Source organism: Gadus macrocephalus, chromosome 20, assembly GCF_031168955.1.
Source record: "Gadus macrocephalus chromosome 20, ASM3116895v1".
In the NCBI taxonomy this organism is placed as follows: Eukaryota; Metazoa; Chordata; class Actinopteri; order Gadiformes; family Gadidae; genus Gadus; species Gadus macrocephalus.
The window spans coordinates 19,797,040-19,814,539 of NC_082401.1; the positions used below are offsets into that span (position 1 = coordinate 19,797,040).

The window sequence follows — 17,500 nt, forward strand, 5'->3', positions numbered from 1 at the left end:
TAGTATAACATTTACTAACACCTGAAGTAAACCACCTAGGTATGAGATATGGTCTAGACCCAGACTCTGGTGACACACCCTAGCCCTTCTTTAAAGCCTCTGTCTGGTTCCTTTCACACAAAGACTAATTAAAAGGTGCTTGTGTTTCCGAAGGTATCATTTGGACTCTTCGACGAGTGCACATCTGTGAAAGTGTTGTTTATTCGTCCATTGTTGAGCAACCTGAATGTTTATAGTTTGTTTAATCTTCTTACGCACCAGAACTATGCTGAGCCAGAACTGATCCATATCTGCTGCCACAGGTGTTCTCTCTCCATCATAAAGGCATCCCAAAATCTTTCATGTAGGAATTGTACCAAATATCCTTTTTTTTTTTTCATCTGCTGCTATTTACGGTAATCACACGTGTTGTTCCTCAAAAGCATTGTTTAAACAAATAAGTCACAGATTCAGTATTTCAAATTTGTCAGTATTCCATGTTAAGACAACGACAAAGCTGGAAAGTGGGAAGAATTTGTTCATGCAAGCCACGGCCAGGAAACAGGCCAAGTAGTTAAAAATGTGGTATATATTTGTCTTGGCCTGACCAAAAGCATATTTAGCCAAATGTACCTGAACCCAAATATATGAACATCTAGATCAACCACAGAAGCACACCAAAGCACTCCTCCACTTCCAATGGACAATCTGCTGTCACTCCAGACCTTTAATTGAACACTCACTGGAGGGATGAAGGTACACGATATCTTGCTCGGTGAAGTCCCTCGATTGGCCGGTTCCCAGCAGACTGGAGAGGACGGTTAGCAGTAGGACCCGGGCCACCGCAGGCCAGGGCTCCATCGCCGGACCCCTGTGGCTTCACACATGCAGATTTCTGACAGGGCTGGTGGAGGCAGACTCCTGCAAGACAGACAGATAGACAAGACAGATAGAGAGGGAGCAAGAGGGGGTCAATTTAGCCAATATATATTATTATGTATTGGGCACATGAAGTTAAAATATAAACGATCAGTGTTTGGATAAAATATATAAGTTAACACCGCAAGGTGCAAAACATAAATGTCTTCTAAATATTTAAGCACTTCAATGAGAGAGGCTCCGAGATTAGAAGAAGAATAGAAGAAAGAGTTTTATTGAACAATTAGCCATTTCCTTTCTGTGGCAGAGGGACAGTGTGACATCAAAAGTGTCTACTGGTCCAGAAAAAGGAGTGATTGTCGTTGTTTTGTTGCCCAAATTATCCCTGTGGTCAAGCGCTTCCCCCAATTAAATAAATGACGCGGGCTTGACGTCCCTTAGCTGGCTTTAATGCGTCATTCACACTTTCTCCTCTCAAGTCTTACCCCAGCTCGGGTATGGTGAAAACTGTATGCAATGTAGAAGATCAGTAAATGCGATCCAACACAGAGGGAGAATAAGTTTGAACATTCAAGCCCAAAATATATATTTTTCAACATTTCGTTTTGACTTCTAATTTGATTAACTCTCGATACTATGTTTTAAATAAAGCTACTGTACTTTATATCAATCAATGCATAAAGACCAATAGATTGATGTGTATAAACAACAAATAGAATAAAAAATAAATGTATATAATATAATTCATAGATAAAAATTATTGGTTTGCAAAGGGAAAACCTTGCGGTTATGATACTACACAAGGTATAATATTGTTTTTTGCATTTTTCTATGATATCTTCCTAAAGTTCAATGTAATCAACAAAACTTTTGAATTCACCGGAAAGCTACATTTGCTTTGTCTCCTTTCCAACATAGTCCAGAAGATTAGGTTCAAGGCCGTACAAAAGCTCTGCCTCTCTCATGAAGCGGGACTAACAAAAGGGAATACACATTAAGTAACCATGGTTCCTACAGACAAAACATAAGGGCTATTGACTCTGGAAGTAGGAACACAACGGGACCAACATCTTGCGCAATTCCCACAATTCCCAAGATACTCTAGGAACAACGAGACCCTCCCACGCCAGTTAAAAGAACGTCCCTAGAAGGAGGTCTACCTCTCTCCATACTTGTTTTACACCAGAAGACGGAGAAATGGTGTGACGGATGAGACTCCCTTTTCGGGCAGCTAGCCATCCCCGGGAACAAAACACAACCAAAAAAAAAAGATCCTGTTTTTTCGGGGGGGGCAATACCCAAACCCCAACCCCCTCATTCACCCCTGCCACCCATTCCCCCCCCCCCCCCCCCCTCCGTACAGAGCGCTCTCGTCCATCACCCGCTTGGGTAAAGTAAGGCCAAGCCTGGATGAGAACATTGGGTTGCTCCGTCAGCGGGCTCTGACGGGGACACACAGGAGAGCCTGTCTCAGGGGGCACAAGGGATGGCGGTGACAGTTTTGGAGAAAAATGAGAGACGTTTTGCATTTGTCACACGCGCTCGACTCCGGGCTTTAGTGCGGTGCGGTCGGACGTGGCGGGGACTGGAGAAGTGCCATGCCGAGATTTTGGGCTCGGTGGAAAAAGAAGTAAACGTCAAGAAAAGTACAAAAATTTAGAAATAAAAAACGTCTCACACACAGAGGCATGTAAACATTCCAGCACAGTTCACGCTTAGTTCAGTTTCTGTTGATTTAAACATGACACCCACACTTTTGAGTCGGACAGATAGTTGCTGGGATTAAAGGTATATTTTCCGTCCACTGTTTGATGGATAATTGAAGGATCAACTGTCATGTCCCAGAAGACCCACGGAAGCAGTTTAATTAATGACTGGGAAATTCCTCCATTTTATAAATAGAAAGGAAATATGTAGTTCAAATACATACTTTCCACTTAGGTTTGAATCAGCTGCAAGATGTAATGAATGCTTGAAAGGCCAAGAATGTTTTTAAGGATTAATGTGTGTGTGTGTGTGTGTGTGTGTGTGTGTGTGTGTGTGTGTGTGTGTGTGTGTGTGTGTGTGTGTGTGTGTGTGTGTGTGTGTGTGTGTGTGTGTCTTATACAGTCCCACTCACTGAAGCTTGAGGCGACTGCTGTCAGGAAGCATTGCTGTACATTTACAATGGCCAGTTCTCACGTGTTGTTATGGTTCTTCTGTTGGTAGCAAACAGTGTATTCATGCTTTTTGCAGACCCTAGGCTTAAGGGCGTCACAGGGCTAAACCTGATGCTGAAGAAATGCTCTTTATTGCTGGTTGTCGTGGCGGCTGCAGTAACACACACCACATGGCTATCTCTCCACATTCAAAAACGATAACATGTTCACGTTTGACACTAAAACGATAAACTTCCTTCCTTTACTCCACTTTCACCTGCTGCTACGACCAACCTCTCCTCTGATAGGTCTAGTGCCAACGTAAAGGCAGCCGTTTCAGGATAGCCATTTCGCCACGCCGCGATTAGAGGAGATGGAGATAAATACAGAAAATAAAATAAATAAAGCTCTTCCGTGCCATTCGGCGCGTCATGGCTACAACTCAGGTTGTAGCCACCGAACACAATGTAAGGAAATCCGACACCTACAGTACATCCGTTTTTGTTTGTTTTTCTTTTTCCATTTTCTTCTTTGCAACGCAAAACCGATGAGCCATAAGAAACCGCATATCGGCGGCCAGCCGAGTCACGGCCTCTTGTAACACGCTACCTTTTGACCCGGCGCACAATGTGGTCGGGCCACTCCGCCGCCATGCAGGCCTGCATTGGGTTTCGTCAGCAGAGATGCTTATCAGCGCTGAAGGTCTCGAACGCGGTCGAATAGAATAGTGAGAGCAGAGTGGGGCCGGGTGGGGTCCTATCAACGAGGGAGATACCCGAACCATTCGCCGTTTCCCTTCTACTATCACCCCATGGGCTGGACAACTGAACCATGTTAAAAAAAGGAATATATATATATAAACATATACAATCATACACTCATTCTCTGTGGGTTTCATCAGAAGAAAGAGAGAGGGAGAACATTTGGTTGCTGGGTAGGGAATTCCACTGAATTGTTAGTGTACAGTACAGTAATTAGCCTCCGTTTGCAAGTGTTGTCATTAATGTCACTATGGACTTGAGGGGACTTCCTTTGGGCCTTGATTATCTCATAAACACCATGAGTCAGAGGACAATGTATCACCGTACCTATAGAGATAAAACATCACAACATTCAACATGGTTTATAAACCTTAATGGAGGAAGGAAGGAAAATCGAGGAAGGAAATTGTCATGTTTTGATTCAAAATGGCACAATATTTAACCTTTGAAATAATCTCCGATGTATCCTTTGGCAATATCTCAAAAATATCTAACTTGCTCAACATTATGTCGAGCATTAGCAGTCAGCTTGCATGTTCTGATCTGTTTGTCTGAGGCGCCAAGTCTTAACCATTGTCTATCTGAGTATCCCTTGTGATTCTTGTCTCAGGTCAGGTCAGGCCGAGTCGGAATGGATCCAAAGGGATCTCTCACAATCAAGAGTCTCAAAGTAGTTGATTTTCTTTGACAACAGGACAGCTTAATGACAGCCCATCACACCGAAGACAGACAGTTCTTTACACGTCTGTAGGCTTTATGAAATAAGAAACTTCATTAAAAAACCATCTTAAGGCTGGCTAGGTGTGCAATGGGAAGACAGAAAAACATTAAAATAACAAATTGAACAGTTGGACGCTTTATTTACATATGACTAATGGTAGACCTTACTGTAAGTAAACATGCATTTATATCTTGTCAAATTCAGAGACAGCTCATGTTGTTCAAACTTTAGTTCGAACTTCAGTTCAACAGCTCATGTTGGACTAAAGTATGAGCAACCTCATACATATCTACCTCAAGCTATTTTGCAATTCTGGGAATGTTTACCATTATTACGTTTAGGAACCATTATAAACTTCTTGCGTTAAGAAATCGTATGTTTTAGGAGTAAAGACATAAATCATTGTGCTGATGGTAGAATGTCAAAACAGAACGGGGGAAAAAAAACGGTTTAATTAAAACTAATCATTTCCAAAGGAATGCCATTAGGGAAACTGTCCACTGTAAAAAAAAAAAGTTACAATAGATAAAAGGAAATGGATAAAAGGCACCGTTGCCCTGAGCTGGATTCTCTTTAATCATTCTATAGAATTCAGTCTATGGGGCTTAACAGCACGGTACATCCTGAATGCCCAATATAGGCTACACACAAGCAGCTTTCAATAGAGCGTATGGGAATATCAACAGCGGAGATAGCCGTCTCACCTCCACCACAGCCCTTTCTCCAACCCGGTAGGAGGGGGGAAAGAATAGCTTTTTAAAAGAGCAGAAAAGCAGGAGACACAAACAGTCTTCCCATTGACAGGGACACACGGTTCCGGTTACAGTGCCGCAGGTGTCCCGACTCCCAACGGCTAGGCTGCGGAGACAGCGGAGGAAGAACTTTGACTGTCACGCCGAACCAGGAGAACTCGCTGTGCTGCTGCGTTTACTATGCACGCCGTCGAGCGAGAACGTCAACGAGACCTCAAAGTTGCTGACTCGAGCGAGAGACAAGAAAAAGGCTGGCAGCCGAGACTGTAAATAAACACAGACGTCAAAGTCTCTATCGTATTACCTGGAACGCCTTTATACCGGCGAAGATGGAAAGGTGCCAAACAGTGCCAAACACGAGACTTCACGTGGTGACTTTGCTTCCCCCCCCTGAGGTATTCTTTTGAGAATATGCTTCAGCTAGTTTCAGCACTTTATCTATCCTGGAAGCAAACTTGGGAAGAGTTGGAGCTGTTGAAATTAATGTTGTAACCCTGAATTTTGTGTTGGCAAAAAAATGGAACCTCTTCTTTCATCTCAAAAGTCCTTAGGCATGATCACTTAAATCGTGTTATGCAGAGTAACATTATTCATATAACTCGACAAGCTATTATGCAATAAAAAAGTGAATGGGGTTATTTAAAATTAAAAATAAACATAAAGGATCACAACTTCAACTGTAGCCCTGCTCTGAAATGTGTGGCCGGAGGCCCCATGTGTCATCACTGCCTCATTATTCACCAGCTCCCCATGGAAGTGACACAGCAGCGGCCTACTTGGTTAGCTCCTTTGCAGTCGCTACAATAGTCGAACAAGAAGGGATTGATGGACTTCTGGCACTGGTGAAAGAAAACCGTTCAATCAACGACAGCAAACTACAAAAGTGCCCGAGACAACACATCTAAACACAATCTTTAGACAGCGTTGTAAACAGAACATTGATGGACTAGCGTTGGGTATGTACACAGGACTCTTTGGCTGAGGCCAGTGTACTTGTGTCTGAGCTGAAACCCTCGTGTCAGGCTTGATGTTGGTGTTAGGAAGCTGTTGTACTTAAGTAGAAACATCCGTAAGGAGGGTGATGGAAGGGTTTAAGGATAAAAGGCACTAAGAGGAATATTTCTGCTGAATAAACAATTTAGTATATATTTTGTTTATATGACAAATACTATAATAGTATATGATGAAGAACATATGCAAAGCAATGTTTTTGTGTTTCGTTTAGTTGGTAATGTTATCAAATTGTACAAGCAGTTGATATACGGAATTGACAAAGGTTTTTTTTTGTGGAGGTAAAGAAGGTGCATTGTGAAATGAATCGCATCACCTACAACATGTTACATCCTTGTAGCTAGACAAAGAGGCACAACAACAGAACCTTACACAGTGCTTCTTTCATGATAATCAAATAAGATAAATGTGTTTATGTATGCCATGTATAGATATACATGTAAAAAAAGCCTATGTGTGTGTGTAGTGTGTAAGGATGTGTACATATGTACTTATACGTCTGTAAGAGAGTGTGTGTGTGTGTGTGTGTGTGTGTGTGTGTGTGTGTGTGTACATACAGGTTTGTTGCCATGTGTGCGTGCAGACCAGAACTAGCGACGGTGTGTGTGTGAGTGGCCGGGGGAGATGGTGTGTCAAACTGGAGTCCTAATGAAGATTAAAATGCCCTGGCTCCCCATTCATTAGTGAGGTCTCGGTGGACAGGTACACTGGCCTGTGGAAGTGAAAGTGGAAGACGGACCAAATTGAAAGCCATTTATCATCCACTGAGTCCTGGCAACTTTGGTACCGATCGAAAGCGACTTTTATTGACATTCACGCTCTCTGCTTTCCTAGGTTACTGTAAAATATAATTGCTAATGCATTTTTTTTGCCAGTGACAATCACAGACATAATATATTTTAAGCAATAACGCATGACAGCAAACATTTCTTGTATTCAAATACCAAACCTTTATTCATCATCCTTTCCATGGAAAATAACAGTTTTGCACCCTTGTTTTATTTGTTTTGGTTCTGTGTGTTTTTGTTGACAAAAGGTGTGTTTTCCTCAGGTGACCTGGAACAGGGAAGAGGAGACACCCAGGAGGGGCGTCCAGGAGGCCTGGGAGGTGAGGGCGACAGTGGGTGTACGGGTGTGCGGGTGTTTGAGTCCCTCTCCGAGCGGCTGCCAGCTGGGTGGAAAGTGATCTGCTGCAGGGGCCGGCAACACGATACTCGGGGCTGCGCAGCAACCTGTGTATAATGCTGGCCCCGCCCACTAGGTGAGGACGGGGGGGAGGGGGTGGGTAGTGTAGAGGCAAAATAGACCGTCTTGTCGTCTTGTGACTCTTTAAGAACAGGTCAGACGAGATTCAGGGGAGAGGGGCGGGGAGGGCCGGGAGGGATGGAGAGGTAGAGCACTCTCCCTTTCTCTTTCTATCTTGCTCTCCTTCATTCACTCTCTCGCTTCCTCTCCCTCTATTTTACTCTCAACATTTCCTCTCTCTCTCTCTCTCTCTGTCGCGCTCTCTTTCTCGCCTAACAACAAGGGGCCTCTTCCTTGAATATAAGACTGTTTCCTCCTGTAAGATTACTCGGCTGAAGCGACCCGCGTCTTCTGTATAGCAGCTCATCAACTCCTTACAGTAGAAGGCAGACCTATTGGTCCTGAACAAATCCAATTAGCGTGTTTTCAGGAACCAAATACATTCCATAGTGAGAGACCCTAAAGCTGATTATGCAGGATGGACGACCACAGCCGGGGAAACCCTCCTTTGAGAACGGAGAGCAGCGGAACGCTATAGGACAATGCGTGTAACTCTCGCTAAACCGTAGCCGCCTGTCACATGAATGTACGGCTACCCGTGTGCCCATGTGGCTTTGCTCTGGTATTTCCACAAAGCTAAGAGAATCAGTGCAGATCTGAATCAGCAGCAGGCTAATTGAAAGGCCTACATGCTAACGCTGGCTAAGCCAAGCTTTTGAAGTGCTCTAAATCAACTGTATAATTGTTGTAATCCTCATTCGGACCCCTTGGCGCATGGGAAGATCTGGGTGGATTAACCAAGCACATAGATCCTATTGGAGGGAGAAGAGAGATAGCGGTATATAATAAAAAATGCTGGCGTGTTTGATAATGTTTTGCCATTTCGGAATCATTTGTTTTTCTTTTTACTTCATTGGACTCAGGAACAAGCTACATTAGGTGATAGATAGAGCAGGCCTCTTCAACTGGCGGCCTGTGGTCCAATACCGGCCTACGGATAGTTTTGTTTCTGCCACACAGATGATTTATGAGAACATAAACAATCTGAACCTATTTTCCCTTGAGAAAAGCAGTTTCTGAGACTCTGCATGCGCAAACGTCTGTCTCTGCTGTGGAAGAAGCTTTTTCTGGCCTCCCTTCATTTCAAATTCAATAATATGGCCCTCATAAAACAGTAGTTGAATTGCCCTGAAATAGAGGTTCAAAATCCACCACTAAAACAATCAAATGGTCCAGAAAGCATAGGAAGGCTTTCAGTCAACCTCCAGCCTGGCATTACAATCCAAATTCAAAGATATTCATGATCTTTAATTATGCCCTAGTTTTCTCAGTAGATTCCTTATTATTTAACTAATTTCTACTTCCTATGATTTCTGACCTTTTCCACTTTGCAAAATATAAGTATCTTAATCATGATAATATTATCACAGAGCATGTATTTAATTTCTCATTGAATTAGGATTTCACTTAATCCAAATATGAACACAGTTTTAATTACTAATCTTCTTTAAGTGTGGGGACTGTGCATTTCCCACTGCGCCTTAGTCGGCTCAGGCAGACTAAAAGGCACAGTGGGAAGTTTGAGGGCTCGAGAGACCAACTGTCTTCCTGTGTGTCTTCTGTGTCCTTTTGTGTTTTAAAATTAAACTGTAAATATACAAAAAAACGATATTCATATAAAGAAATCGATATAACTATTACAATTATATATAAATAATTTAAATACAATAAAATATATAATAATGTAAGATTACTGTAAATTACTGTAAATAAATCTTCCAAATATGATTCTATTGACAACTATAAATCTCTAAAGACATGCAACCAATCCCTGCCTCAGCGATTACAAATCAATAGAGTGAGCATCCATCACCACTACATTAAAATGAGTGAATACTCTCAAACATTGCCGAGACATGCAAGAGCTGCAAGCCAGAACGTCAACGGAGGTCAGCGACCTCGCCATAACCTCCGCATTCCTGCAAGAAGCTTCTATTTTATCTCCAAAAGCATATTTCCTTTAGAGCGTAACCACATGGGGACGATCCATGTGACTGTTCCAGTTGCTGGTGGACACGTTTTTAAAGGGGACACGTGTTGTACTGTGAGGCGTTCACCAGCAACACAAGCGATCACAGAGAGCTCTAAAGCCAGCGTCAGATCACGGACCGCTGCTCTGTTTTGGCAGCCCAGCGGCTCCTCTCTCAACTCTGGACCTTCACTGAAGTCCTACGCTGTGGCCGGCTGCTGTGAGGGGGCTCCCTGATGTGAATCAGGATGTGTGTGTGTGTGTGTGTGTGTGTGTGTGTGTTGGTCTGCTATGAGGCGATCAGAGCCTCGGATAATGCCTCCCTGTGACAGCTGCAGGGGTGGGGTCCACGTCCCCCATTGAACATGGTGGTAACTCGAACAACCCACCACCCCTGGCACCGTCAAAATAAGGGCGTGCATGGCTGCACATCGCCAGGCTTTACGGTGGCCAGGCGGGATCTTAGGGGGGGCAGCACGTCTGCTGTTGGCCTGACCTCTTATTTTGAAGGCGACAAAGGCTTTTGCCTGGATGAGTGGGCGGTCGAAGCGTCCTCACAGGCACACACACACACACACACACACACACACACACACACACACACACACACACACACACACACACACGCACACACACCCACACGCACGGTTGGGTGACTTAAAAGGAATCTAATTAGGTGTGTTTGCTTTGGTGGACACGGTTAAAAGGGAAAGATGAATACAGTTAATAGGCATAGAAACAATGCTATAGACTAGACTGGAATGGAGAAATACTCCATCCCAAAATACATGAAGTAAAATAGCATTCTTTGTAAACTGAACACGTATACAGTATTAATTTGTCCTGACAAAATGTCTAAGAAAAAGAATATATATCCACATCCTTATGCTTTTTTAACGTGGATGATAGCTGTTCCATAAGGATAGTTATACGGCTACATTCAACCGATCCAAGAAAGAGGAGATTTCCATGAAATAATCCTTTCTTTTAATTAAGTATGCGGCGGTCCCCTCCTAACCCCTGGCGTGTGTGAGGAGGCTGCTGTACTCACCGAGACCGTCCTCTGCTCCAAGGCTTAACCCCACAGAACTCATTTCCCTGGTGTAACACAAGAGCTCTGGAACCCAGGCTTCATTTAACCCTTTCTTCCCAATACCAAAGTCCACAATAAAATGAAATGGTACAATTAGACATGCTGTGTGAAGCTGAAAGTGTTTAGTTCTGCCCAAGTCACGTTTCAGAGTCAACAGAGTAGTGAGGGGGAGAAGAGACGAACTGTATCATTTGGAGCTGCACTGGTTGATATGCAGTAAGGAAATAAACCCATGGAAAGCATGAATTACTCTAGGCTAGATCAACACGGTAAAATAATCTATAATAGAATGCATAATAATACATTAGTATAATAATGCATCTCGAAAGAGTCCAAAGCAAAAGCAGTGGATTAAGAAATGGGACAGGAAATGAATCCAAAGCAGATTTCCAGAGCCAAATTCTACATCACCCCCCACACGCTATTGTTGCATATTTTCTTCCTCTACTACAACTGCTACTACACTACGACTTCCCCGAAACATGAATTATTCATGAAGCCAGCCAGCCAATCAGGGACGCGTAGTAAAAGTGCTGCACTTCAAAGCGGATCAAACGGGGAAGTCTCGAGAGGTCTGAAGAGCAGAACCCTAGGCCGGGTCTTTGTGCCCTCGCCCGGGCTCACAGGGCTCAAAGGGCTCACAGGGCAGAGGAGGGCAAGGCCCCCGCCTGCATGCTGAACCACAGCAGCAGCAGGTCACAGACCAAAGCCTCCATGTTGGATCCAGGTTCAACGTGAAACGATCGGCTCACTTGCAGGAACGGATTTGGAAATCGTTTAACAGGACGCAGGTGTAATAGTATCTGTTATTGGTCATGCCAGTGAGAAACCTTTTATTACTGTGTATTTTTCATTATTGATTTGCCCTGAATGGAACATTTTGAATAATGAAGAGAATAAGTACATAGAGAATGGTTAGCCAACTGGGTTTGTCCTTCTTATATATTGCAAAGTATATCTAAAAGAAAAATGCTGATATTTGAGTCTGTATTAATACGATATAATTTTAAAAAGAAACGCATTCTGTTTAACTGAAAATAAACATATTTTCTTTTCCTTCCTTTTCATCTATTAAAAAATCTCTTTGCTTTGATCTTCATTTGTAGATCAACAAAACATAAATCGCAAACACAAAATTGCCCCACTTCGGAAGTCTCTGTGTCTGTCACAAACTAATATATTGGTATATCAAAGACATGAAGCAAAATGGGAACACGGCGATGAGAGAATCAACAGATTATACCAATAACCCATTTCACCCTCTCACCCCAGGTTGCAGGACAGAATATGGGAGCAGAAGGCTCACCACAGGCTTAAGGGCTGACACATACAGAGAAGCAAAATGTCACGCAGTTTAATCCAGACTCAGAAATTAACCTTTCTCATGAAGGGGCAAATATATTAACACATAGGACTTTATAGGCTCAACGGAAATGAATAAAAAAAATAGTAGTAATTGATAAACGAAACATCTTGAACCCAAAGAGCAACAACTTCTTCACAAATACGTTTACGATACTTAAATTAACTAATTAAATGAACTAATTATGATATCATGGCTGTTTTGGCAGTTGGACCATTGAGACATTAAACCTGAGTACGTATATATAAACAATATGTCAATAATATAAATAATGGATTGAGATTTATGTTACAAATGCTAAATTGTATTTTGGGATGATTAGACAAATCACTTTTTATTTCTCGTTTAATTTCAACAGCATTCCTTTTTTCATCCTGAAGCTTTATTTGGGAACATAATTGAGTTGCATGGTCACTTAACAACACCCACACCTTATCCAATAAATACATCCATCCATTCCTTATGCATCCTTCTAACATCTAGGAGCCAGTATTCCTCCCTAACAAACTCAATGCCTCGAAAGCTTTGCTGGAGAGGGAGGGGCGTGCTACCATGAGCTCGGCGCTGTCTCCACACAGCTCCTGGCAGCTCAGTGCCATCTCTCCAGTATGGAACCATCAGAGCACTGACCGCACGTAAATATCCTGCTGGAGCAAGCCATGCGTCTAAAGCTTAAACTAACTTCCCTGAATTATTCACCCCCGAGCATTTGGAGTATGTGTGTTATCCCAAGGGGGGGGGGGGGGGGATCGCGTGTTGAAGAGGGAATCCTACGATCCATTTGTAACGTTTCGATGAACCACCGTCCTCATATTCAGGGGCATGCCCTGAAGTGACATTGCATTAGAACGCACAACGAGAGAGAGAGAGAGAGAGAGAGAGAGAGAGAGAGAGAGAGAGAGAGAGAGAGAGAGAGAGAGAGAGAGAGAGCCATCGTTCCGATTAGATGCATGTATGATCTGACAAAGGCCCCTAGGGTGGAGGGGAGGTGGTTGTGGTGAGGGTGGGGGTGAAGGGGTTATAATAACTATGGCATGGATACAGCGGCAATCTGGGTCTGACGCTTTCATCCGCCTCACCGAACCTTGTTGTTTGCCAGTGTGGGATGCAGAGCACACTGCCAACTGATTTTGATATTGTATTTTATGACATACTCCATGGTTTTCCTTTTCACTTATTGTTTATATGAGAGAATATTACAAAGTTATCAAATGCTGTGAAGCTCGGCGATATTGGTCTCTTTCTTTATTCTCCGTTCCCGTTATTTGTTGCTAAAAATTGTGTCTGCTTGTGTGCGTGTGTTTTATATTTAATATGTGTGTATTATAATATTGCTCTGTGGTAATGTTTTATGCCTTCAGTTCAATTCTTGAATGAATGATTTTTTAACGTTATTTTTATAAAAGTCGCTATTTTTATATTCAGATTATAAAATCATTTCATGGTCTGCTGGTCTGATAATAAATCCAATATCAATAACTCATTAATTGACAGACTAATTTAACATTCAAAACATACCCGACAGGGTTTTATCAAACACATCAGTTCCAACCGGATATTAAATAAGGCAGCAGGGCCTTTTCATTCCGCCCTGCACTAGGAAATTAGACTAGGGCCTACCCAGATCACCTTAGGTTCCTGATCTGTTCAAACTGGTTTAGGCTGGTAATTTCTTTCGAATCCCATTTGAGCTCGACCACCATGACTGACCCCTGGTTCCGAGCGCAGGGCCATCTTTAACAGCTCTGTGATGACAAGGACCTCAGCAGTGATTTGTGGGTGAGGTCCCTCAAGGAGCAGCTGTGTGGCCGATCACAGAGCCCTGGAAGCAAAGTCAAATATGGGATGGCAAACTGAAAAGAAAAAAAACAGCGATTCTGTTTCAAAGTGAAAGAAATAATGACAAAAAAAAGGAATGTCTGATGTGCAATTTGGAAAACCGGAGTGGAGAATCTGATCAGGTCTCTTTACTCATCAGGTTTCAGATAACCAGGGGTCTGTTAAAGTGAAACTGTGTGTGTGTGTGTGTGTGTGTGTGTGTGTGTGTGTGTGTGTGTGTGTGTGCGTGCGTGCCAGGAAGCGATACGGATTATAAACACAGACCTCCTGGTTATAAAGTCTGCCACCAGTATGCTTCACTACCTTCCATTCGGCCAGCCCTTTGCAGTTGTGCCCCCCCCACTTCAGATAAGTCACATTCTTCATCGAACGACCCCCTTTTTTTAACCCAAGGACGGGACACCAGATGGAGAATGCCCGTCTGACATTGATCCAGCTCAGACTACAGAGGACCCTAACGGAGCTCATTTGTCACTCAAGTGCAGCATGTAGAATGTACGGGATAAGGACGGACACTTGTGTGTGGGCCCCTCTGACAGGACATCTATCAAACTTAGCAGGGGGGCACCGCAAGCTGGCTGAGAGAGAGAGAGAGAGAGAGAGAGAGAGAGAAAAAAACAGTTGAGAGTAAAGTAGAGGGGAAGCAAGAGAGTAGAGAGAGGAAGCGAGAGAGATGGTGTGAATAAAAGGGGGAAGATAGAGAGAGAGGAAACGAGAGACTGTGATTGAATGAAAAAGAGCGGAGAGACTTATAAAGCAAGAGAAAGAAAGAGAGCTCAGAGGGATTCAATTTGACATCCCCCATCCCTGACTCCTGCAACCCTACAGGATATGGGCCCGTATGCCTGCATGCTCCCATCGCACCCAGCCATTCATCTCCTCCTCTGTTAGGCTTTCATCGACCTCAGTTGAGTCAAGAGAAAAAAAAATAACCCAGTGATATTGAATTAGCTTATGTTTGAATCTTACATCGTGTTGTTAGCTTAGTCCCAATTTAACCCAGCATTTAAAATCAAATACCATCCTGTGATACAGCAAACCCTAAGCATTTATATCCATCCCAGATTGCAAAACAACACCTGTGTGTCTGATCAGGGCATTGTCCAGCTCCGGTTCCCATCGTGGGACGAAGCTGCTGGGAAAGGGGTTCTGGACGGGGAAGGGGTGGGCAGGGGTGGGTGGGCTCCCCGCAGGTGTCTCCCCCCTGTGGGTGCTCTGCGTGTCACGACCGGTCAAAGCCATGAGGCAGACGGGGACGTGGCGCTGCTAGCCTTCGCAGAGCCACATAATGGGAAGTGTCTAGAGCTAATGGGAGCTGAGGGAGAAGTGGGGAATGGCGGAGTGGTCCTTTCCCCCCTCCCTTCTGCCTCGGCCGAGCAGGTGACAGCCCATTCCTCAGTTTGGGTACAGCGGCAGACGCTATTGTTAATCACCCCGCAGGGGGAGTGTGTGTGTGTGTGTGTGTGTGTGTGTGTGTGTGTGTGTGTGTGTGTGTGTGTGTGTGTGTGTGTGTGTGTGTGGGGGGGGGGTGATGGTCTATCCATCAAGCACAGCGCAGTAATGCCATGTTGCTGCTCATTTAGGATGCGTGGGTGTTTGTTGTCGTGCGAAGGCCCTCTGCATTGCCAAGCAAGAGAGTAGAAGATTCGGGGAAAGCCAAACCCATCATTACAAAAGATCACTAAGAGCCAATATCTGGGAGGAATCAACATGTGAATCGACATGCACCCATCCCAAAAGCTGATTTCCATCCCATGATTTTCTTGTCCCAGTGGACGATCATCGGTTGATAGGGACCGTAGCTTGATGAACAGGCCAGCGGTTCCCCTCCCCAACTCCATGCTGGGGAGGGGAACCGGAACAAGCTCTGACTCATCCAGCACAACAGAAGAGACCCCTGGAGACGCCCCCAGCCTGAGTTGATCGATTTATTTTGTGATATTATCATTATCATCATTTTTACGACCGAAGTGTAGGAGGACATGAGGGGAAGCCACGTAGCGTGGCCCCCAAGCCTTTATTGCATAGTTTCCCGGCTCCCTTCCGACTCTATTCTCCTTTCTTACAACCTTCCCTGCACTCATTTTTCATCCTCCATTGTTATGCTGATGGCGGGACCCGGGGAGACACAAAGGCCAAGGCGCTAACTGATTATCAATATTAGCCAGGCTACAGATGGGCTTCACAGCGAATTAAAGCCACGTATTCTTCATGGGCGCTGATCAACGGGGAGAGGATCAGAAGTGAGGTCAGAGCTGCTGCTGCTACTGCTGCTGTAGAGTAGGGGGTAGGTTGGGGGGGGGGGGGGGGCGGGGGGGTCTTTCTTTCCAGCCATGGCACTACCAGGGACAAGGGGGAGCTTATTTTTCCATGTGTGTGTCTTCGATTTATCATGCATACATGCACACACCAGACGCACGCACGCACGCACACACACACACACACACATATATATACAAAGGGAGCCTAAATGCCATGGGGTCTGCGCCATCCTGTTGTTTCTAGGTTATGCTCGGAAAACAGTCAGGGGTGGGGGGAGGGGGGCGGGGGAGTGAGTGAGAGTGAAAGTGAGAGTGAGGGAGAGAGATTGCCAGCAGGAGAAGTCGGAACCTGTTAAAAAACAGCTCAGGTGCTCATTCTGCCTGTTCACCAGTTGATCTGAACCCAAACGAAAAGAGACACACGCACACACACACACACACACACACTACTCTAGACAGAAACACTGGTCCCAGATCTGCTCTCACAAACACAAACACACGCCCACACACACCGCATGCATGCAGCAACCTTTCTGACATTCTGCGGACCACTCCCCAAAGCAAATGCACCCAAATCCACATATAAAACCCCCACCCCCACCTCACCCTTTGTGGCGGTAGGAGTGTTTTCCTCTTCTACATCTACTGGTACTCCCATCCCATCTCCAAAGAAAAAAACAATAAACACAAAAATGCATGCACCTGCTGTCGCTCTCTGAAATGCCGTCTGGCTACAGATGTGTGTGTGTGTGGGGGTTTTGTGTGTGTGGGGGGGGGGGGGGGGGGGGGGTTGTGTGTCTGTATATTTACTGGGAGGAACGAATGATGCACCTGCTACTCAAGACTCAGACCTTGTAAAGGAAACACAAACCAAACAATGTTCTCCCCTTCTTTTGGGGGGTGGGGTGGGAGGGGGGGGGGTCTCGGTGGCCTGTAACACTGGCCAAATGTGTGAAATTGAACCTGCATGCACGGCATTCTGATGGATGTACTTAGCAGCTTGGCAAAGACCCTGCCACGGATCCAGATGTGAAACCAACTCGACTTGTCTGCTCGCATTCCGTTCCAATTCCTTTTTTATCTCCATCCGGTTTTCTTTTTTTGTATATATTGCAATTATTTGTTTTTGTGATTAAGATATTATGCAGAAGTCAAAAGATAATGATGACAAACATTTTTTTGCTAGAAACCACCCTTTGTCTCATTTACAGATGAATAACAAAAACATGCACTGTGCAGATGTTGTTTATTAGTATCTAATTATGATCCATTATATTCGTTTTATAGAAAATATATTTCACTCTACATAGAAGCTATTTTGGACTCCTTTGCCAGCAATATGAGATATGTTTTGTTATTAATTCTTACGCTGACAAAGAGGTCAAAGTGGGTCATTAACAGTAGGCCTATTTTTTTTTCCAGAAATACA

General features: G+C 44.2%; 1 protein-coding gene across 1 annotated transcript in view; it reads right to left on the minus strand.

Moving 5' to 3' along the window:
* Positions 1 to 17,500, minus strand: part of lypd6 (LY6/PLAUR domain containing 6) — a 25,888-nt gene that overhangs the window by 7,967 nt on the left and 421 nt on the right. The window contains exon 2 of the mRNA XM_060040029.1: positions 723 to 900. Coding sequence (XP_059896012.1) covers positions 723 to 840 — 118 coding nt within the window. The 5' untranslated portion in view covers positions 841 to 900. The remainder of the gene's footprint in view (positions 1 to 722; positions 901 to 17,500) is intronic.